At 40.3% G+C, this 23,662-nt stretch overlaps 2 protein-coding genes across 4 annotated transcripts in view; both read left to right on the top strand.

Annotated features, from left to right (window-relative positions):
• LOC130692118 (eyes absent homolog 2-like) overlaps positions 1-23,662 on the top strand; it is a 120,010-nt gene that overhangs the window by 70,192 nt on the left and 26,156 nt on the right. Inside the window, exon 1 of one of the 2 annotated variants that reach the window (XM_059496314.1) lies at positions 22,841-22,986. The exons of the other annotated variant lie outside the window; for it this stretch is intronic. The gene's annotated coding sequence lies outside the window, so the exon portion shown is untranslated. Of the gene's footprint in view, positions 1-22,840; positions 22,987-23,662 lie in introns of those variants that run through there. 2 annotated transcript variants of the gene reach the window in all.
• LOC130700761 (atypical kinase COQ8B, mitochondrial-like) lies at positions 2,785-5,752 on the top strand. Of its 2 annotated transcripts, none has more exons than XM_059496177.1 (11): positions 2,785-3,272; positions 3,356-3,499; positions 3,579-3,754; positions 3,841-4,049; positions 4,104-4,342; positions 4,410-4,547; positions 4,607-4,747; positions 4,807-5,009; positions 5,084-5,239; positions 5,311-5,414; positions 5,510-5,752. In XM_059496177.1, the coding sequence occupies exons 1-11, from the start codon at positions 2,927-2,929 to the stop codon at positions 5,679-5,681; spliced, it is 2,028 nt and encodes a 675-aa protein (XP_059352160.1). In that variant the 5' UTR covers positions 2,785-2,926; the 3' UTR covers positions 5,682-5,752. The 2 variants fall into 2 exon arrangements, with proteins under 2 accessions (XP_059352160.1, XP_057378763.1); XM_057522780.2 differs by having other exon boundaries at positions 2,786-3,272; positions 5,084-5,236; positions 5,308-5,414.

Here is a 23,662-nt window from a genome sequence, read left to right on the forward strand (position 1 = left end):
ATTTAAAAGCTTTTTATGTCAAGGTAGCTTTTACCTATCATTTAACTGGGGGGTGGGGTGCAATCACCAACAGTGGGAGTTGTTTGTTCTTTTTTGAACAGCTCGTCAGTTCTCCTTATTACGTATAATAACCGTCATAACAGTTTCTTTTCAATTGAGAACTCCATCTTCCTCCGCGACTGGTAAAAATAGGGTTAGAGTACTCTTATTTTTGGTCAGACAGAAAGCGAACAAAGGAAAGTACATTTCCCAGATTTTCTTTTTTTCTTTTTTACTTCTCCTTGCATTAGAGCACCCATATAAATTGGAAGCTGAAGCAAAGAATAAGTGGAAAAGTATGGAGGTAAATTTGATGGCGCGTGCTGCAATCGATTTCCTTTCGATCATCGGAGCTACTCGAAATCAGACCAGCTGATCTACGTCATTCTGAAGTGAACAATGTGACAAATTTTGCTTTTGATCGACTGGAATAGAAAAGGAAAGAAATTGTTTTGAAAACAAAACGGACCCGTTACAGCAAAGATAACAGTGCAGAGAATTTTCAGTCAAACGAAATCACCGCGTAATGTATCGCAAGATGCTTTAGATGCTCTAGCTGTGGATTCCAGCCAATGCTTTTTACTTTCCGCATTGGCAAGAAAGCGGACAGTCATGTAGACATGCGGTTGAGTACTGTGAATAAAAATGAAAATTCAAGTAAATACGGAAGACAGAGGTTGTGCTGTGTATACTTACGCGTCTGTTGTAGGGAGTACAAACATCCTGGAAGTGGTCGATAATGTATGCTGAATTCTGCAGAAATCTGGGATATGGTACGCATCGAGCAACGGCTAACAGCAAAAAAGGAAAAAAGCTACCCTGAATAGTGAGCGTGAAAATTTATGTAACTGAGATCTTCCCGTGGATTGTTACTGCTTGTATCGATAACTTTATGCAAAATTTTACAGGTTAATAACAGGTTTTTGTTTCTGTTGCAATTTTATCTGAAAACTCAAATGCACGTAAACCTGAATGTGTAATTGAAAACCTTTCCTCATGAACGAGGAATACGTGCGTGATATCCGGAGCCCAAAATGAATACCACCGGCCTGAAATTTGTGTTGAACATGAGATTGTGATTTTGCAGCGTAATGATTTACGGATAGAATCAATTAGCTCGAAGTTGCCGTCACAAAAGCCTTCAGAAACCTTGTGAGTAATCGTGAAGTTAAACAAGACTTGTTTGGTTATTACGTCTGTTATGTGCATAAATTCAATATTACTAAATTGTAAATCAATCAAAGAATTTTTTGACACCAATGGGCAAGAGCTTGCTTTTTATAGATTCAGCGGAATATCTAGAGTGAGTGCTTAAACAAGAAATCAAAAACGTTGAATGAACAGCATATTAAATGAAGGAGCGACAGAAAACATGCGGATGGACGGACCTTCAAAAATGATTGCGCAACATGCGATAGTCGACGAGGGTGTTGCTGATGGAAATGCCATATTTAAATTTTCTGGATCTTAACATCACTCTCATGTTGATACCAATAAAGGTAAAACGACAATGAACGCCAGAGGCAAAAGGTTTATTTGCATTCACAATTCATATAGACTTACTAGCCGACGCGACTTGCTAAAATGAATACAGTTAAGTCAGCCCAGCCAGTTTCGTTACCTTTCAGTTTCCATACTCTTCACCGCCAAAGGGCGTAGGTCTCCGAAGGATTAACTCGGATACGGCTGTATTTCGATCCCTTAAGAACCCTGCCTGATTTCTCTATATTTATAAAACGGGGTAACCACTGCATTGCAGGGATCCAAATATTTTATTGGAGCTCTGATAACTTTAACGGCGAAATGGGCTTACAAGTCTGAAAATAACTCGTACATCTTTCAGTTTTCCTTTTTGTAAATTTTAGGTCTAACAAATTTTGTATTTTCCTTTAAATCTGAAATAAATTTCTCTTCCAACCATGTTTCATACAAACTCAAGAATTGTTGATAATACACTGCAGTAATTATAAAAAGATACACATATTACATACACAAACATGTTTTGACAAGCAACATTTTAACTTTCACCCATATGCTCTTCAAATCCATCTGTTTCTGTAACTAGGGCACGCTCCAGAATTACTCTTCCTTCTTTGTATCTTTGATTTTCTTCTGTAGCAAATTCATAGATCCAGCCAAGTTTTGCATCACAGTTCTTGCATGACACATCTCTGACCATGTGCCTTCCAGTCAACATAACACGATCTTGAACCTCGCTGTACAAAAATTAGAGTGTAAAAACATTGGAGTTATCTAAGGACTAAAAATTATTTACCTGAAATTAAGATTTACGACTCGGTTGAAGAGAAAAGCACGACCAGTCGCACCAGTAAATCGTGTGCTAATCAATTCATTTCGATTAGTCAAAAAGGTATCGCAGGCAGCGCAGGAAAAGAGGCGCATCCCTCCAATGTGTTGCAGAAATATGCGACCCATTCCATCAGCCTTTTTTAACTGAAGCAATGGTTTATTGAAATGCAGGCAATACTGATTTCTGTATACTTAATTAACATAACATGAACATACCTGTCGAAAAATAATACTGTTCTCGTCAACTTTTGTGCCAAGCAGAACAATGGAAACAACGAGTGTCAGCTGTTCCCCAAACAACAAAACAAGTTTCCAACGCCATCTGCCGAGTGATATCGATGTAAGCAGACGACAGGAAACGATTTCAGACGTCGTAATGTTTTCAAATACTAGTGACACGCTTATGTAACCTACATGAGGAACCGGTTCTTAACACTGGACAGTTTTAGAAAACTATAACTTTCTCAAAAATTAAAGGGTCTCACGATTGAGAATTTCGACGTTTTGGTGTGAGCTAAAAAGACTTATACTCTTTGCGTATCTTAGCAAAGTTAGAGTTTTTCTGTTAAAAAGTTAAATGGCAAAACTTCTAGGAACAGATTTTTTTGTAATTTTAAGAGGACTGAATGCTGTTTCTAGGGCAGCAGCAAATGTCACAGAAGCAGAGCTAAGGGAAGCATGGACATCTTCTAGCTCTTCTCGTCCTCAGTTGCAGAATTTATTTGTTAAAAATTGCAAGCCAGAAGACATAGCTAACAATGTCAAAGATGCTGCAGGAAGATCATTTGCTGTAATAGAGGGTCTGAAACAATTTACTTCTGTAGCAGCTCGGAAGTTAATGAAAACAAACTATAATGTCTCTCACCCTTCAAAAACTGCACCGGAGGACGCAAAAAAATTCTCAGATCCATTTCCAAACCAAGGTATGGTCATTACACTTAAGTAGCATCTTCCTATCGTAACTAGTATATTGTCCACATTGACTAATATCTTCTTTAAAAAACAGAGGTACATGAACCACCAGTATGTGTCAATGAAACTAATAATGGATCTTCGGATACCCTCCCACAGCCCACTAATTTTGATGTTTCTCCTCTTGCAAAACCTGGAAATCTCCTGAGAAACCAGAAGATTCCTGAAGGATCAAAGGGTATGACAAAAATTTTTAAATAAAATTGAAATATATACACATTGTGAATAATAATTCTGTGTACTTTTTGATTATCCAGAATCATGCGCTTCTTTCTCTACCTCTTCAGCTTTCAAATCTCCGGTTATGTTTCAAAAGTCAGATGTAAAATCTCATTCCAAGTCGCATGTTGAAAAAAAATCAGGAAATACGGGGGAACCTGGAAAACCAAATGTGCCCATTCCGCCAGTTGCCAAAAAAAATCGAGTCCCTAAAGTAAGTAAACTCTTCCCATGCATTTTTTTTTGCGTAGTATGACTGCTAACTAACATAACTAAATGATGTGACAAACTATTGCTTAGTTGAGCGAAACATCACGCGAAGTTCCTGTTCCGTCTTCAAGAATTGGTCGATTAGCTTCTTATGGTAGCCTGGCCGCTGGCTTGGGAATCGGAGCGCTAGCGGAAGTTACTCGCCGAACACTTGGCATGAATAAAACACAGGCAATTGAAAACAATGTGACTGCTGTACTCGACTCCAATCCCTTCCTAACTGATGCAAATGCTGAACGGTAAGTTGCATGCAAACTCTAGTTGTTTTCCATTTGATGCCTGTTGTTTCATAGGATTGTGAATACGCTCTGTAAAGTACGAGGAGCTGCGCTTAAGTTGGGACAGATGTTAAGCATGCAAGACGATTCTCTCATCAATCCACAGCTACAGAAAATATTCGAGCGAGTGAGACAGTCAGCTGATTTTATGCCTGTTCGGCAAATGGAAGGTGTTTTGGTTAACGAACTCGGTCCTGACTGGAGGAACAAGTTAAAAGATTTTCAAGAAAAACCTTTCGCTGCAGCTTCTATTGGTATAGTAGAGATCCACTCTGATTTAATGGATGGCGTGTAAATCAGTTTCTTATTTTCTCGTCTTAGGTCAAGTTCATTTAGCAACGCTCCTTGACGGTCGTCAGGTAGCTATGAAAATTCAGTATCCTGGAGTTGCAAAGGGGATAGAAAGTGATATCAACAACTTGGTGGCTGTCATGAATATGTGGAACATAATACCGAAAGGTACGCGTGGAAGCCGAATCTTCTGAATGAAATTAATTTACCCATTCTTTTTCAACCAGGAATGTACATGGAAGAATTTATTAAAGTAGCCAAAGTTGAATTGGCCTGGGAGGTAGATTATCTCCGAGAAGCCGAATGTGCTAGGAAATTTGCAGAATTGATCAAAGACATGCCGTACTATAAAATTCCTGCAATCATTGGTATCTTTTGATAAAAGAGAACTGCCCTGAACTTCTATTCATTACCTCCTATTGCTTAGACGAATTAAGTACGAAACAAGTCATAACATCGGAATATGTCGAAGGGATTTCAATGGAAGAATGCATGAAATTGGACCAAGACACTCGTAATGATGTTGCGGAAAAAATGCTTTTCTTGTGTCTTCTCGAGGTGTTCCAGTTCCGTTTTATGCAAACTGATCCCAACTGGGCCAACTTCATGTACGATCCCCTTACTCGAAAAGTAATTGTTCTTCACCTTCAGAATCATTTGTTTAGGAATCCTACAGCAAAGTCTTAATCTCTAATCTTTCCTAGATAATTCTTATTGATTTCGGTGCAAGCCGAGAGTATTCCAAGGAATTTGTCGACAAATATATCAAAATAATTGAAGGGGCCGCTAAAGGTGATCGGCAACAAATTCTTGAATATTCTAAAACTTTGGGTTTTTTGACAGGATATGAAAGCAAGGTATAGTAACAGCATTATTGAGTAGAAACATAGGAAAGTAACCGAATTTTAATTGACAATTTTTATTATAGATTATGAAAGATGCCCATGTTGAAGCAGTATTGGTTCTTGGTGAAGCATTTCGACATGACGAGCCTTTCGATTTCGGGACACAAGATACTTCGCGGCGAGTGCATAAGTAAGAAAAGAACGTAAAATGTGTTACAGTCGGGTTTGGGATGAAAAACCTAAATGTGATTTGTTTATTGTTCATTTTTTTTTCTGTGTTTTTAGACTGATTCCAGTTATGCTTTCTCATCGTCTCTGTGCTCCTCCACAAGAAACTTACTCCCTTCATAGAAAAATGTCTGGAGCGTTTCTTCTGTGCGCAAAACTGGGTGCCAAAATCAACTGCAAAGCTTTTTTTGATGCTGTAATCGAAAAGTACCATGCCCAACCGAAATAGTTAAGTTAAAAAGAAAAGAAATCATGGATGCTTAAGATCAAAATAGAAAATACATAAGTTATACATTTTCATATTTTTTTGTAAGAAAGGGTGAGGGTTTGACACTGAACGAGTAATTTGAATAACTCAAATTTTAGCCAAGGTTTTACTCTATCAACCGTGTTTCTGATCAGTTATAATTTCCCGATAAGAATTCTGTCTAGATGAGACAACAAAGTACACTACCAACCCTATTTCTTTACGCTATTTCTCTCAAGAGATAGTGCTAGTTATAATAGGGATTCAACATTTCCCGTGGTTTCAGAATGTTTTTACGTTTTTCTGCTGTCGTGCCATGACTCCTGAACTGTTATTGTTGCATAGCAGGCAAGATGCCGACGTGCAACGTCATGGTTCTCCAATTTTTACTTGTCTTAATTTGGGATGACGCAGGACGAAATTCAAACGGTAATGTCGATAGATGAGATTGTTTTGACGAAGGATTCGAATTTCCTAAAATAAAAGTTAAAAACAAGTTGAAAACTAGTGCGCCAGTACGCGACACAACTAGCGCGATGCAGCACAAATATTCAGTGCGTTGACAAAACCGTGGATTTATTAATAAAATATATAATTTTCTCGGAATCAGCATTTGATTTTGAGTATATTGTGTGATTTTCAAAACATTTCAATGAGCGTCAGATGTTAACGATTTTTGAGATAAATACACCGAACATTTGTGCTGCATCGTGTTAAAAACTAGCGCGCCAGTACGTGCAGCGCTCGCCATCCCCCTTTTTCATTAATGGCCAAATTTAAAATTTGACTTAAGACACATGATTTCGATCGGTAATTGAATGACAATTGCGAAAATCAAGTTTATTTTTTCATAAAACTTGTATTTATTTTTTAAAACCGTAAAAACCACAACAACGTTGGTTCGTCTACAGTATATTGTTTCCGCTCCAGTACGCAACGCTCTCTAATGAAAAATCGCGCTAGTGCTGTTACGTACTGGCGCGTTAGTTTTTGTGGTATATTTCGAAAACGGTGAACTTAATGAAGAAATGAACAATTTTTCCGCAATCAGCATTCAATTTTAAGTACATTTTGTGATTTTAAACCAACTCCAGTGAGTGTTAGTTTTTGGAGAAAAAAATTTTAAGCCCGACTAAATAAGCCCGATTTTTCTTATTCTTACGTTTTTTACGTTTAATTTAAAAACCATTAGGCCAAAAAAAAAAAACTTGATTTCCGTGATCAGTATTTAATTCTGAATCGAAATCATGGATTTTCAGCCAAATTTGAAATTTGGCTAAAAATGAAAAAGTGCAAAGGCTATATAGCCTTCTCACTTTTGTCAAAATCGGCTAAAAACGACATCTCTTGAAAATGTACGACGTGCAATTCTGGTTATGCTGCGTGAAATTTGTCCAATAGTCCTTTATAGTTTTTTTAGTAAACGAAGGAAACTACCGTGGGAATTTTGCCGCAAAAATGTCCAAAAACTAACACTCATTGGAATTGATTGGAAATCACAAAATGTACTCAAAATTGAATGCTGATTAGGGGAGAATTTTTCTTTTTTTCCTGAACCCTAAACTTTTAGAAATTATTTCTAATCGACATTTTGTTGGATTTAGAGGGCGGCGCACCCTGCCTTTTTCTTGACCTCTCATAGGAGTAAAGATTTTTCCGAGGAGCCGTCTGTGAAATTTTGATAAGAATTTGTTAATTAGCTGTGGTTTGTAAAACAAGCATTTCAACTGAATTAAATGCCCATTACATGTGCCGCAACAGGATCCACATATTCTTTGACGTGTTACACTGGGTTAAAGATTTTGGAGTGATGCTATACAGTCACTGTTCCCATGGTAACGATTCTACGTTTAACGAGCTATCAGCGAAGCCCGATACCTGATGCCATCCTCCTTTGGACCCTCTTCATCATTAAGAAAACCAAAGTTGACGTACTTCAGCCATATGTGAACGTGACCAGCCAAATTTTATAGCAACGGGAACGAAAAATTATTGTTGAAGAAATTCGGTTGTATCTCTTAGCTAACGAAAACAAATGCTGTACCTTTTTTTTACAAAATAATGCGATTGACTCATTGACATTATCCATCAACTTCAAATTTGTGATAAACCGTCAAGGGATTCTTCGTTTTTCGTAATTTAACTGTTGAATGTGCTCCGAGATTTTTCAAATCAATTTCTTATTTCTATCCAAGCATCGCCAATAATTGACTTAATTTCTACATCAACCATCAGCATTTTATAATTGGTAAAATCGTAAAGTCAAGTTCGCTCACCTCCAAAATGATTTAATCTTTCAGTCAAAGAGATATTTGATTCGCCATTTTATTGGAAAACAAAAAAAATTAAATATGATGCATCGTTGAAGCACGAACAATAAAGCGGAAAAAAAATAAGATTGGAACTTGGGAGTAGAATTGAAAAAAATGGAGGAGATAAAACTTTGTCGGTTGTCCTGCCCGATGTAAACCCGAGAAGCGACGAGGAAGAACCGTAGGGAGACAATAGAATAGAGAAGGGGCATTTTGGTTCCTTCAATTACGGTTGGCTGAGCACGTCGCGTTCGATTACGTTGCGGTCATCGTGTAAATTCAACGAGCACACCAGTCGAACGGACAGCAATCTTCCTTTCTTGCCCTTCGCTTGCTGCTATATCTTCTTTGTTTCCCAGTGGGTCCGAGTTAGGTAATTGAAACATGGCCTCGTTTCCTCCTCTTCGATGCTCACGGTCGCCACTTCGACCCGCCCTCCCGTACCCTCCCATTTCGTTCGAATAAGAAAATTCCATGTTTTTTTTTTCAACGTCAATAAACTTTTTTCTTTTATTTTTCCTCTGTGTCTTCCATGCCACCACTGTATACTCTTGCACCATTTTCTCTCCTTTTTTCCCACAGGTTTCAATTTTTTATAAAAATAACAAAAGGACAAATAATGTGGAATACGGGCCAGTCGTATGCCCATACAGAATACGAAATATATTTTCATACAAACTGCGATTGTATCGATTTAAACCGCCATTGTAATCTGGAACTATAGCCGTTTAGTTTCGCGTTTTGCTATCCTTTACAAACGGTGTTCGCATCATGTATACCTTTGTTTACAGCATAGGTTGCTGTTGGCAGAGCCTAGAAAGAATTGAGCAATCGAACCGAATACCGAAAAACATAGATAACACAAATTCCTGGTGCCCATGAGTCTCGATTGCAAAATCTTAGAAACGGTCCTATACTTTATTAGACTACGCACAGACTGCAGGCCATGTAGTCGGCATAGACGTAATTCCTATCCATGGAACTATAATGGAAGGTCTGCGTTGTTTTTGAAAGATTGTGTCGGCTAAAGGATAATCAAATCACTCACAATGCGTAGTTAATAACAGATTCAACTTTATTAAGCTCCATTCGTTGTTGGCTTACAATCAAATGCAAAATGCCCTGCCAAGCTTCAACCACAAAATGCAGTTTCCATGTTTCTGCTAGATGTTATGTGTCTGAAAGGATGAATTCCATTGCTGCTACTACGGCGTACCTCTTCTGATAGCTTTATCTTGTTTTGGAGTGTTTTGAGGAGCTGAAGAGGTGTGTTCATGAGCAAGTTTACAAAGAAACAGCGTTCTTTGAAAAGAGAAAGGATGAGATCTAAAAGAGAAGCAGAGAGGATTTAGTTATTGTTCAGTCTGCGAGCCAGGGTCCGTGAGGGGCACTCATTAAAGTATTAGCGGCACTCGGTGCATCCCCCTGGCAGTAAAGAGCTGATGATGTCTGGTGCTCGACGACCCGTCGCCAGCTTAAGCTTCCATCACCTCCCTCCTACACACTCAACTGTTTTTTTTCCTCTTCTTCAAGCCGATTCCAGATATACGCAAATATGGTGTATCTACTGTTTGTACCAGACACAACGTGAAGCCATCAGATGTAAACAATCCTATTAATTGTATTAATTCATAATAAAATAACGAGAAACTTACGTTTGATAGATTAGAGCCACTAGGATAGGGAGAAAATAGACTAATTAGTTTTTCAAATGTTTTTGCTTCTTTTTTTATGATCCAAGTTCGTGAAAACCAAATGGCTTGGCGGCGTATGGCGTGTATTATTAACAGCTCGACTGAATTTGGCCACATTAAACGTCACCGAATATTTTGGAAGTCCCTAATCTCCATCACTTGGGTGGCTTCTGTTGTCGGTCAACGTTTGATGAAGACAGCTGCTGAGTTGTAGGCTTTCATTGCCATCTATCTGTAGATAAATATGCACAGTATGTTATGTGGTGTATAATGAAAGGAGCCGATCATACCCTTAACTTTCCAATAGTCTAATTATTGATACTATCCCTTTCTTTCGCCTTTGTGTTTTTACGTTTTTTTTTAGGTCTTTGCAAAATAAAACAAAACATCTGTTTTTTTTGGACGCAATTTTCTCGGTTTTAATTGCTTTGACATTCTGTAGCCAAGTTAAGTAAATTTGTAATTTGGTTCATTCGATCCGCATGACCCTGGCGGCTCTTGGCGGCATTGTTATTACGAAATCGTAAAGGAAATCCAGCAGTTTCCTTATCGATCTCTATTGGGACCTAAACTTAATGCCGAAACAACTCCCACGCATACTCGTGTACACCGGGCATAGGGATCGAGCTGCTGGTAGCAATTAGCGCGTCTGTACATACAGGTATGCATCGGAGTGTGTGCCCGTCACTGGGGAACTAAACATCAAGGCTCTACTGGAGTGATGCGTACATGTCAACATCGGCACATATACAGTCATATGCACAATGTTTCTGCGATGGGAGTGCCTACATAGCCAATATTAATACCCTAGACGTTATCCTCGTCTTTGAAATGGTAAGGGGTTGGACAGCCAGTGTAGGAATGGCAGGATTGAAAAAATAGAGGGGTGAGATACAAGTGCTCATGTCGATCGTGGACCCTAGCACGCCTGACACCTGTCATTCAAATGCCAAGCACAGGCCTTCTTCATACACAGATTGTTCACACCCTTCAAGGGCATATATTATTAACAGGTCAAAATTAGCGGAAATTGTTTTCGTTTTTGAGTTTTCGAATGTTTTTAACAGACCCAGGATCAGTCCAAGCTTTAAAACTCGAGATATTTGCTGTTCTTTTTTTTTATTTGTTGTTTTGGCTGCTGGGTTATAACAACGCACCTTTCCCTTTTGTCCACCCTATCGCCTTATAGAAATAATTACTCATTCCTCGCGTAAAACCTTGCGTGGATGACGTAACCTGTTTTCTATATGAGCAATTGCGCACATTAGGTAAAAAAAATGATATGTTAGGATATCTTCTTCTTTGTTCCACTTCGGTGCGTTTTAAAGACTGTTAATGTTCGTAAAACACATTCCAGCTAGAAACGAAGCGTATTAGTTGCATTCTCTACTGTCCGGCTGAATATGGTATGCCGTTTTCCGGTCTAACTTGCGTACCCCAAACATGTATTGCGAGTCAGAGAAAAAAAAAAATAGAAGCCTTTGATGTTGTTTCCGTCGACACACATCTCTCGAAACAATGTCTTTAATCGAGCTTCTTTTCTTACAAGGGGGCAAAGTTCCTGCCATTTGACAAGGGGGGAGACACAACACTATGCTATCAGAATCCTCAAAAAAGTACGGTATAGCCTATAGCTATATAATAGCCCGGTACATTTCATATGGGTGATATGTCTGCCATATTGGTAGCCTTACATAAAGAGGCGACAGGCAAAAAGAGATGTGTTCACTGATGCTCTTGTTATAGCCTAGGACAGGCGATATAAGGAAATGCACACATATAGTACGATATGATGGAACGATAGCTGCCGGAAGTCTGTCTTTGGACTTGGATTCAATGCTGGTCATGTCAGCTTGTTATTTGCGACGCGCGCTACGATAGTTCAATCGGAGACTTATATGCATATATAGCTATAGCTGCTGTCACTTGTATTGTGTGCATCATATCAGTACTTTTTCAGCTCGTATGGATATGTGCGCATATAAAAATATCTCGTATAGTAATACTTGCTACGGAGGTCACCCCTTTCTTCATCTCGGGTTTCTTATTCTGTTGCTGTCCCTCCACATGCCCCATTGTCGTCATTTTCCTATTTTATTTTTCTTTTTTGTTTTTTTCTTTGCGTGTATTTCTTTTCTTTTTTCTCATTTCGTCGAAAACCCGAGAGGTTAGCTACCAACGCGACGGGAAGCGGAGTCTTCCGGGCCGCCAACATAGCGTGCCCGTTTCGTTTACCATAGGAAAAGAAAGATGTGATGAGAAAACAATGAAAACAAAAAGGCCACCAAACAAGTCAGACCACAGTGAAGCGCATTTTTTTTTTGTATTTCGTTTTTCTGCTCATCAACTTTTGAGCTTCGCAATTCGCTTAAGACGAGGTTGTTATTCCATGACGAGCGTTAAATTGAACGCTACTGTTTAACGGTTCAGTTTCTCTATATTTGCATCTTTGTATCATTGAGAGATCAAGAAAGCACATATAGCATTGCAAAAGAAATTGCATTTGTTACGTCTTTTATAAAGTAAAAGGGCGTGGGCATAATAGGAGGGTATAAGAAAACTATTCCAACAACAAAACAAAGAAAAAAAGAAGGCGTATATATATATAGCTGGATAACACACATACACGAAGCCGTCGTCACAATCGTTTACAATACAAAATAACAACAATGCATCGATGGATTTTGTGGAAGAGGAGGCTAAAGAGACAGCAGAGCACTGGATAGGTTCGTCCGTCCGCCGACACGCCCATATGATGCAAACGTCACTGGAACGGAAAGGGGCACGATTGGTCGATTCCGCCAGAGAGGTATGGCCAGCTTGATGACACGGCAGCGGTGAAATGCCGACCGGTGTGCTCCACCTCCCGCAGTTGTGTCGCGCTAAGAGGCCAGCAAGGAACACAGCGAAAAGTAAGACACACATCAACAGCATCTCAGACATCATCGAGCGCATTTGTGTGTTGTCAGTTTATTTATTCCAGCAACAATAGCGTGAAAAGACGATACAGCAGTTTAAACAGATATCGCCAGACCTGTGCACGAAACGAGAAATTTTGCTTTCGTAGCTCATCGTGCAAAATTGACCAGTTTTTGGCTGCACCAGTGCGTTCACGTCCTTCTCCGAATTGATAAACGAGTGAACGTTGTATGCATGTAACACCCAGTCTCCTCTGCTGAGCCTTTTGTTTTGAGTTTGTGCATCTTGTTATTGTGTTTTTTCCGCTCTTTGTGCTCGTGAAATGCTGAAACTGGAACGGTCACGCAGCAACTTGTGACTCACGCTGCACAACGACGACAGCAGCGTTAAAAACGCATATGCCAAGTTCGACTAGGCTGGTAACTAGATCCCGTTCATGAACCGTCTCTATTTCTCCGCTTCTTCAACGAGAAGAGACGCATTTAGCACTTGACGTTTCTTGTCTATTGTCCGTCATCAGTTAAAAACGTAAATCCACACACCAGTGCTTCACACACAAAAACATCATAGGAAAAACAAAGAACTGGCTAAAAACAGTTAATTGACAAAGAAGAGTCTTTCCATTTGCGATCGTCTTTTGCATTCCTTTTGCAAGGAGTGCGGCGGAATTCAAAAAAAATCATTGCTTCACAGCGTATTTGTTGAATAACTCCGATTTACGAGTGTTGAAATCATGTTGTACAACGTGGCCTACTGCAGCAATTACTCGCCCGTCAATTACCACCAGCAACAGGTATGTTGGCTTAAGAAAGCCTTTGAAACCCTTTTCGTTACCATAGCAAACCACTCATAAGACTCTAATATCCCACGTAATCATTAAAACGCGCCCAAAAATCACAGCTGTTGCCCATGACAGATTCTTGTTATCAAGATAAAGTGACGCAAAAAACGATACATTTCCTGGCAATGAGAGATGAAGATCTGACTAATTTTGCTTAACGTTGCCGTGATGTTGTTGAAATATTCGTTTTAAAAATCGACATCTGTTTTGTTTTCGGCCACTCAAATGACGTTTTGTCATCTCGGCTGCAATTCACAAAACAGCTGGTCACTATCGAAGCTTTTCCTCTTGCTGCCTACGCTTTCTGTGTGTGTGTGTGTGTATGGTTAGTTTGCTCTGTCGGCAGCGGTAGCTTCTACAAATTTTCGTGCTGCTGCCCTGTTGGGCAGTAGACAGGGACTATAGGGAGGTTAGGGTATGCGGTAAAAAAAAAGGGCCACCGTTTGATGAATCAGGACCATGTCAACATTACAACGCCCTGGTAAGTCAACAGACTGATGCTCCTGCGCGGCGTAGTCATCAGCAGCCCCCTACATAGAACATGGTCGTTATTTCATCACGTTCTATAATAGAGTCAATAAAGACCCTGAACATTATCAAAACGAATTGTATTCGAAGAAAATTTACCTGCTAGAGCTTCACTCTCGCGTTTAGGAAATGGGTCACAGTTGAGCGAAATAGATGAGCGAAGTGTCTTGTTCACCGAAAGACTCGAGAGGTGAAGAGTGTATCTATATTTAAAAGATGAAGTAGTTCAAATGAGAAATTTGATCTAACGCGCAGTTGTACGTGGATGCCCACTCTCCACTTGCCCGTTAGGATCTAAGACAAAAAGCGCATTCCACATGAATCTTGCTCGTGGTGCCAGCATCAGTTTTTGGTGAGGAAGCTATATGGGTTAGAACTCAATAAAATGTTGAATTCAATGAGTATTTATGTCTATAGATCGAGGCCATACGGAACCGTTGATCTAGAAAAGAGAGGGCGAAATGTTTGTGAATGAAAGCATCTGTATATTGAAGCGAAAAAAGAAAAGATATGAGGGCTAAACATTTTTTTCTCTCTCCGAGGCACGACAAATGTATGTACTTTGCTAAAATGCTGGTCCATGTTTCTCTAGCAGGAAAAATAAAGAGAAAAAGAGAGCTAGCTCGGGCTAAATAGCATTCATAAAAGAAAGACAAGAAAACCTAGAAAAAAAAAAAGAGAAAGAGAGAGAGCAAAAGAAGAGGATAAAAAGGCAGCAGGGGTAGTCTAATAGATGTATGTAGAATTTGGGGATGTGGAGCGAGTGTTGACCGCCGCCATTGGGGTCCATCAGCAAACATCATCCATTGTCGTGTGGGGCGGTCGCTCTTGTGTATATACTATTTTTTCTTTCATTTTTTTCCCCATTTTTTTCTTTTTCCTATTCTTTCCCGACTGCCTATATCTGCGCTGCTCTTTTCTCTCAATCTTCTACATTTATACAGCCGGAGCAAAACGGCCAACCGTCTTTTTTCGAAACTTCTACGACAGGACTTGTGCTCACTATCGAGATTATTGAATATTAGTTTGAGCCTTGTGGTTGTGGCCTAATTTTACTCGTCTTCTCCCAGTTTCCGATTGCAGTTTAACTCTTTATTCTTTTATTCTAATAACACAACTGAATTAAAGACCTTTCCCTTGTTTGCAAGCGGGACTATTTACAACGCTCTGTTGACACTCCTACGCTCTCTGTAATGGTTCCAGTCTCTCGATTCCCGTGCCCCCCCCCCCCCCTTTTTTTTTATCTTCCCCTTTCTCGTTCGACAACATAACATTCGACTCCAGAATAAAATGGAATGTTAGCATTCTCTCTGCAGTTGATTAATTCATGCTTGTAATCGTGTTATTGCTCCTGCTTTATTGGCATACTTGTCGACTTGTTGAAATCGTAATACTACTACCGAAGATACTGCAAGAGATTAACTTTTTTCCTCTCTCTCTTGTTGTCTAAATTGCTCTTGTGAATGAACAGTGCCACAGCAGAGAATGCTCATTTCGTTATAATCAATGGCATTCTCCACATTGGAGGGGGCACTTTGGTCGTTGATCTATTACAAATCAGGAGCGAAAAGCATAGCCAAGTACTTCACATTTTGTATTGCCGATTCGACATCGTTGGCCGTTTTTTTTTCTTTCCCGTCTCCCTCCATAGCTGTCTTTTTGTCCTGTTCAGCTTTTTCTCTGTAAATATGATGTTGGAGGGTATGTACGTATCTGCTCGGCATATAGAGACTCCACCGTAAGAGGCTCTCGCTGAGCGCCCTATTGTGTATAATGGACCCTCTCATCTCTATTCATAGAACCCGTGTTCAATAGACATGATTCAGGAAGGGCCCATGTCGAAAAGCTCGTCTGTTGTTGCTGTTCACTACCTTAGTTTAGACTATAATACATAACATGACGGGCACAGGAGCAAACAGCGTTAGTTGTCCTAGCAGCAGTAACAAGAAGAACAACGCCAGAAGCTTTTCGAACAGTGTACGTCAACGATGTGCTTACATGAAATACAAATGCCGAGAAAAGACGAAGCAAAAAAAAAAAAAAAAGATTCCATTTGTATTCATACAAGTAAAATCTTCAGCCTGTAATGGGCCAAAAAAAATCTTTTGTAATTCAATGGCTTCCGTTTGTGTATAATCAGCACTGCTAAAAGCAACCGCTTCATTTTTTTTTCAAGGCTTTCTTTTCTGTGAGTTTACTTGATGATAGGCATTGTGACGTAAAGTGTGTATCTTCCTACGTTTATGTTAAGGATCATTCTCTTTATTCAATGATAAAGCAGATAAATAATCCTATCGGATATAAGAAACCCGTTATTAACACGTCATTAACCCACAGCGTGTGTTACGTACAACAAACGAAAAACGAGATCCCAAACTTCATTCGCTTATCCATCCAAACCCAATGACTTGGCGCACATTTCACGTTGTCCTATTCAACCTCAGAATAATTGGCTTGTTTTCTTGAATTTTAATGAAACTTACCCCCCATTTGTAAATAAATATTACACAGCTGCACTGGCGCATTCGTCAGCAATAGGTTTGCTCGTTTCTGTTTTTAGCCATAAGACAAATTGGCCTTCACCCTAAAACATTTCCCCTTTATTTCGCTTAAAGTTTGCATTGCATTATAGTCTATGAAGACCTTAACAGAGACATAAAAACTCATCGCCGCTGCTTTTCACAATAACGCAGCATGTGTTCCACCGTGTGTATAGCTCATAAGTGTATAGGTTTGTATACGAGGGGCTGCCCCCAATCTGCCATAGTGTTAAGGCTCAGAGGGAGGGAATGTACCTAGAAGCTCACAAGCACATTTTCAATGATCAGAGGGGCGTGTGGAGGGGCAACCCGGCGTGAAATGGCCTCAATAGAGAACTTTACACATCGGTTGTTCTCTCTCTTTATGTATTATTCCTCCTCTCCCCACCTTATCCGCCTCACAGGTTTTCTTGTGTGTCATGGCCCCCTTTTTCCAATAACGTACCTCACTTTTTATTTCATTTTTTTCCCAAAGGGAATTCTGGATTTACAGATTTACAGTAGTAGGCCTCCTTTATAAATTCACTACATGCACAAAGGTATGGCTAGTTATTGTAACCACCAAGAGAGATTGCGAGCACCTGGATCAATCGGGCAGAGGCTAAGCCATTTGAAAAAAAATATCATCAGTTTCATCGAATCGAATGTCTTCCTAGATGGTTTAAGTCAATAGTTACATCGTGCAAGGCAAAATAAAACAACATTATAATATGCTTGTTTGTAGGTTGGAAAAATAGATTTTTTTTTTTCATATCGATCGGTACGTTATTAATCTGGTTCCACAATAATAGGCTGACGCGAATGGCGTACATCTACCACATCTTCTCTACAACATACGCAACTTTTGGGGTGGGGGGGGGGGACACGTTTGTTGGTGGGCGCATCATCCAGCGGGAACGAAAATGATGTGCGCTCCCTCGTTACGTGCTGCAGCGTGCTTTCCACGTCTCATATGTCACGTGGGAAGGAGGCGCACCGAAGTTTTGGAACCCCCCTTAGTTTCTCTTCTTTTTATTCTCCCTGTACCTTCCACACAATTTCCACATACACAACCGAAAAAAAAAAGCCGGAGCGAGTAGATGAGAGGTGGCTGCTGTTGGCCTGTTTGATGGCTGTCATCCTTTTTTTCTTTCGGGTTCCCCTCTCGTACCGTAGATTCTTCATCCCTTGTTTTTGTTGTTGTTCTCGCTCTTCCCTACGAGCTGCCGTTGGTCTGAGCTGAGGCCTCTTCGCGTAACTCCCAACAGCTATAAGAATAGGGAAATAAATAAAAGGAAAGAAAGAGAAAGGAAGAAAGACAAACACACACACTCACAAGGAAAAATACAAAAAAGAACGAGTGAGAAAGAGAGAGAGAAAAGAAGAAAAGAGCGACGTCCACACTTTGGACCGCGTCTCTTCCTTAATGAGTGTCGATAATTCACCCCGGGCCACTTCCTTCTCCCTCTTTTTTCTTTCCTTTCTATACGTCTTGGCTTTTGCTGCTTTTCTTACAGCTGGGCGCCCATCACAAATCAAACCGGACTTGGAGAAATATTTTCCCGCGGACTCTCCGTCCTCTCTGTATATATACGTGTGTCGTTGAGATGCCATGAGATTCAAGGGAACGGCAACGTGGGTGTTGCGCTATATTTTTCCCGTTATAGACATTCACGATGACGCTAGCTATCTAACAAGTTTATTCAAGCAAATTTTTAAAAGAAAAAGCATTTGCTGCCCCTTTTTTTCTTGTTACTCGGTGGATCGATCCATTTCAGGTCGTAAACCTGACGACATGTTTCCTCCAAAATCTCTTGAGTTTTTATCACGTCCTGATCACTGGTCCACGGATTATTTACCAATTTTCAAATCACAAGATCCTCTTCTGTAAAACAAAAGGGATCCAGTATGAAGATGGCAGTTTGAGGGGGGAAACGATAACATCTAATTCGAGGAAATGTGTTTCTTATTTTGCTCAGTGTATTGACTGGTACAGAAAAAGCATCCTGGCATGAATATACTCACACCATTTCACTTCCTGGTGTCGGACAACTGAAATTGCCTCGTATGCCGATCATTCGATGACTTCCTTTCCTCCCATTCTCCGTTTTCTCTATCTTCCTTTTATTTTGTGTTAGGAGTTGCCATCAGTTGATGCCTATCTTTCCGGAGTCTATATATTCATCCTCCTCCATAGCCTCATTCTTTTCTTCTTCTGGTCTCCACCCACTAAGATCGCCAGAGATATGTGCCAGGTTTAAGTGCGGACCTCTATCATCCGAGTAGCCTCAGCTAGTTCTTTAACAAACCCATCGTCTCATACATTCAATTCTCGGTTACAATCTGCGCTTTGTTGCACATGTACAGGTGTCGGTTGGAGCCGTAACTCTTCCGGTCGGATTCATTCAAAGCCCGCGCCCCAGAAAAATACAAATCCATTTCCTTCCTAAAATAATAAGGCGAAAAAAACAAAAAAATAACAAAAACAAACGGAAGGTTAGGTTAACCAAAAAATAGCTCGAAAATCTTAAAACCGTTCCTTAATCTTCATTTAAGCACCCCTCAGTGTTCCCAATGAAAGGGGAAAAAATGACAAACACAGCTACTAAAACCATACATCTTGAGCTGGGTCCTTGTCTTGATCTATCGATCCATTCTCCGAGTAGGCCCGCACTGAATAGAACTCTTTCTCTTACTGGCTTTTTCCAAGCAATTTTTTTTTCCCTCCGTTTTTTAAAAGCAAACAGAGATGAGTTGCGATGTTAACTGTCCCTGCTCGTAACGTACCTCGTGTCCCGAGAAATCGTCGTCGACGTTTATTCCCATTTTCGATATGTTTTATGGTCGGGCTGCCGTACATATCCGGGCGCGTCGTTAACACACAAATAAATAAGAGGGAATGAGAGTAAGAGGGATAGGTAAAGATTTACGTAATTTCTCCAGTGAGGTTACAACAATGCGATAGGAAAATCAGTGAGCGAGACCCCTCCGAAATGAAAAACCCCACAGATGTTTCATGGGACACATCAGATGAATCTCATTAACGCATTTGCCCGCTTCAAAGATGGATCATTAATTTCATGTCGGTGCGTCGTGCAAGTACGTTATATGCGCTCGATGCGACGTATTGTGCTCACATCATTAGCGAAGCTCGTCACTTTTCGCCATTTCTTTATTCCATTTTTTTTTTGTTATCCAGTAAAAGCGTCGAACCTAAAAGCAAATGTTAATAATGGGAATCGCAGTTAACTTTTTCCTCCGTAATTTGTTCGTGTTTGCCAGGGATTATTTCATATTTCCTCATAATCTTTCTAAATACTTACCAAATTTTCATAAAACATAAAAGACATTTAACCCTGTCTCTTCCACGCAACATCTCTTCCTATGAAGAAACAAAGGGAAATGCAACAAGGTGTAAATCAAAACCAAAAGGCCAATCGTCACACGAGAAACTATATACTTTTCCCTACTTTTTTATTCGTCTATAATTCTATAAAGAAACGCAATTCTTATTCTTTCCCTCCAAACACAAATCACCAGGAAGAAACCATAAAGCTTCTTTATTCCCGACCAAACGGTGTTACGTCGACCGTTCACAATGCGAATCAAAAAGCCACTCGTTTTCAATCTTTTTTGGCTACACTTGCCCCTTTTTTTTTTACCTGAATGATCACTTTGTATAGGATTCTTTACCTGTTAAAGGCGTCGTGCGTGAAAAATCCCACTACCATTCAGACGCTATCCGAGAGGTATTTATTTGATATTAAGATTGTACACACTGAACGGGCACTGTCAGTAAGAACCATGAGACGGCCCAATTGTTTTTTTCCCGAAGACAGGAAAGGATCAAACAAAAGCTTTCCATTCATAGTGGCAATGCGCGTGAGGAGAGGCAGCCGTTCAGAAGTGCAGTTAGTTTTCTTGTTTTATGTATATACTTTATTATCTTATGGATGTGTTGCGTGAGAAGGTGCCGGGACCTTTTCAATAATCCCATCCATCGAGAACGGCATGTACATATGACTTTGTTTATAATCGCAAAAAGTATAAGGGACCAGGGGAAATGTAAGCAGCAATTTGCATGTTGTTGATTTCTATCCGCTTGAACGATCATAGCTACTTCTTTCATCCTCTCTTAGGTGTCTTCTTTTACCTAGAAGACGATGGCTCTTTGACCGCATCCCAACATTTCTCTTTCCTCTTCCACTTCTTGCTTTTCTTTCCATGACGTGATGCATCAAAAACAAACAGACAAATGTGTAAAAGTCCCCCCACTCTTAACACTCACAGACACACACACAAAAAGGAATGGGAGAAGCCCAATGAGTCTAATCCTCTCGATGGTGGACGTTGGTCTTAATGCTGGCCACCGTCGGAGTGCCGGCCTCTTCACACGTCGGCATTTTGTGTTGACTGGTGAACGCTAGTTCCAGTCATCACGTTTGTCATTTGTCCCAACACACTCGCATTTTTTTTTTCACCTGTCGGTTCGTTTCTCTTGAAAGTTTCTTTCGTTCTCTACCTGAACTGTCGGACTTCGCGCAGTCATTTCATCAATGCCCAGTTTTCTTTTTTTTTATTTTTCCTAGTCGTTTTACCTTATCCAGATGACCTTTTCTGTGTTGTTGTTGTCATCATTTCTCCCGGGTGTTCCTCGTCAACCGGCAGGCCGGAATGCAGGTCCATCCAATAGTTTTAAGTTCTTTTTTTTTTCTCTCTTTCTTTCCACCTGGCAGGCAGTAGAAGAAGACGAAAAGAAAAGGAACATAAAAAAAAAATAAAATAAAAAGCCGAATAAGACAGAGTAAGAAGACGGAATGTTTATCTAAGCAGTCGGTCGTGTCGAGAGCTGATCAAACACGGATTCGGACAGAAGTTGTTCTCTATCTCTCTTTCCTCGTCACCACGAAAAGCTTTTGGATTTTTGTTTTTCTTTTCTTCTTTTGTCCGTCGGCCGTGCGTTGACTGCGTACACGAACCAAAACCAAACGATCGTCCCATGCAGGCAAATGGCTTCAAATACCTACCCTAACAGGCAGCCGTTTGCATCCCAGGTGTATATGCTAATTAATGACGCAACAGCATAAGCGTCTGTCACGCAGAAGGATTGAGCCCTGCTTGCTGCTCTTCGTCCGATGCGTTCAGGAGAGAGAGATGGGGTGAGAGGGTGAATTAATGAGCATGTCAGTCGCTCCTCTCTTCGAACGCTTGCGACTTTTCTCTGCTGGACATTTTTTTCTTTTTTATTCTGGTCGTTTTTCTCCCCTCTCTGATTTGTCTCTTTCGACGACTCGTTTCGTGGTTTTCGAAAGTTTGGCTTCGGAGACAAGAATAGATATGCAAGAAGAAGAAGACACTCGGTTATTCGGTGGGATGGCTGGCCATGTACGAACAACATTCTTTTCCACTCCCCTACTCCGGTGGGCTTGGACCAGCAGTGTCTTATGATTATTATGGCTGATTGCTATCGAAAAAAATAAAGGGGGGAAGACGTCGATTCGGACGCTAGATATAGCGGACCTACCGCGGCGGTACATGCCCTACCTACTACTACAGCAGGAAGGAAGGAACAAGCTGGCTGAATTTATGGGGTGGTCGTGGAGGTCAAGTGGGCACCCCTCACCGTCTTGTATAAATAATAACCGGACGTTAAGCTTAGCTGATTTGTTTTTCTTTATGTTTGTGGGGTACGAAAGAAGTGAAGAGGGGATGTTTATCGTTCACCATCTCTTCGTTGGAATAGCACCTCTAGTATATTTTGACACGGATGCTGTACTAGCTGCAGCTTGTTTCTTTTTATTTTCAATCAACGCGCTTTGCATAATGATTTTCGAAGAGCTCGTTTCACTTAAGAGATTGGTAAAATCAAACGTTTCGGTTATATTTCGTTAGATGGCAGTTAAAAAGTAAATCTTTCTATTGAAAAATTACCTTATTCCATTGATATCATGTTTATTTGGAAAATTATTCATCAGCACATTAGAAAGTAATAATTCAGGCCTATTCGCTGATGACAGTTCGACGATAAAAGGATCGAATTTCGCCGGCCAAGTACAAAACGATGTCTGAATAAGAAAGAAATGAGAATGCCAAATGTTGGGTGCGAACGTACTTGCAGTATTGCATCACGTCCGACATGCCCAACTACTAGCGATTTTCTGTTTAAATCAACGGAAGACTCAGGGAAAAGTCTGCGTGATCGAGCGCACTTTGATACTTGAGTGTAGACAAGGATGACGGTTCAATTTTGCTTGGCAACTGAAAAACAAAAACAGCAGCAGTTGCCGCCGAGATGAACGATTCGCTGATGTGCTCCCGCGTTTGACGGGTCGAAGCCGTCGCTTTGCTGTTGCTTGTATATTTTCAGCTATCAGCTGCTCGTCCGTGAACTTATTTTTTGAAAGATTCCTTATTAAAATGGAAGGACAGATAGACGTGCGATAACCAACCATCCAGCTAGTCGACTTAGACAAAGTCAAACGCTTTTTTTTAATGCGTATTATTTCCTTTAAAAAAAAAAAAAAGAAGCAAGAACCGTTTTTTATGTAAGGCAACAACTCAACATGTGGGCGGCAAAGTCCGAAAACCTTAAAAGCGAGAATTTTTAATTGGAAAGGGGGAGTTAAAGGCAAAGGCTAACGTGTAACAAGCAAAGTCTTTTTTTGTCAATTAACCGCAACTGACGGAGTTTGTTGAAGAAATGAACGGCACACTTGTTCCAGCTAGCCCGAATGTAACCCATAAACTCCCCTTCTTTGCCATAGTGCTGTCACATTTTTTCTCTCTCGTTGAGCACAGGCTTTAGTTTCTCGCTTGTTGTTCGTCTAAATAGTTCAAACAAAATCAAAACAAAACCCGCAATCCATCACGGCGGCGACAACGGGGCGGCCACGTAACACAACGACGAATTCTTTTATTTCCATGTGTATAGGACTGTGACTCTTGCACTTGTTTCAAATTTGACAGGCCTCTATTATTGACAAGTGAAACGACATACAATTGAAGGGAATAAGGAAACATGTAAAAGGAGGGAACGGGTGTTTCTACTACCAAGTGAAAAACAAGGTGACTGTAACTATTGAATTCGAACAAATGGCATGAGCACGCAGTCGCAACACCAACTGCGTACGCTGCACAACCAATTCCTTTC

This window comes from Daphnia carinata, chromosome 7, assembly GCF_022539665.2.
Source record: "Daphnia carinata strain CSIRO-1 chromosome 7, CSIRO_AGI_Dcar_HiC_V3, whole genome shotgun sequence".
In the NCBI taxonomy this organism is placed as follows: Eukaryota; Metazoa; Arthropoda; class Branchiopoda; order Diplostraca; family Daphniidae; genus Daphnia; species Daphnia carinata.

Bases quoted from the DNA above. Each gene is read 5' to 3' on its own strand.
- LOC130700761 (XM_059496177.1), top strand. From the start codon at position 2,927: ATGGCAAAACTTCTAGGAACAGATTTTTTTGTAATTTTAAGAGGACTG. The intron at 4,548-4,606 runs GTACGCGTGGAA...TTTTTCAACCAG, and splicing joins GTGGAACATAATACCGAAAG to GAATGTACATGGAAGAATTT. The intron at 5,240-5,310 runs TAGTAACAGCAT...TTATTATAGATT, and splicing joins CAGGATATGAAAGCAAGGTA to ATGAAAGATGCCCATGTTGA.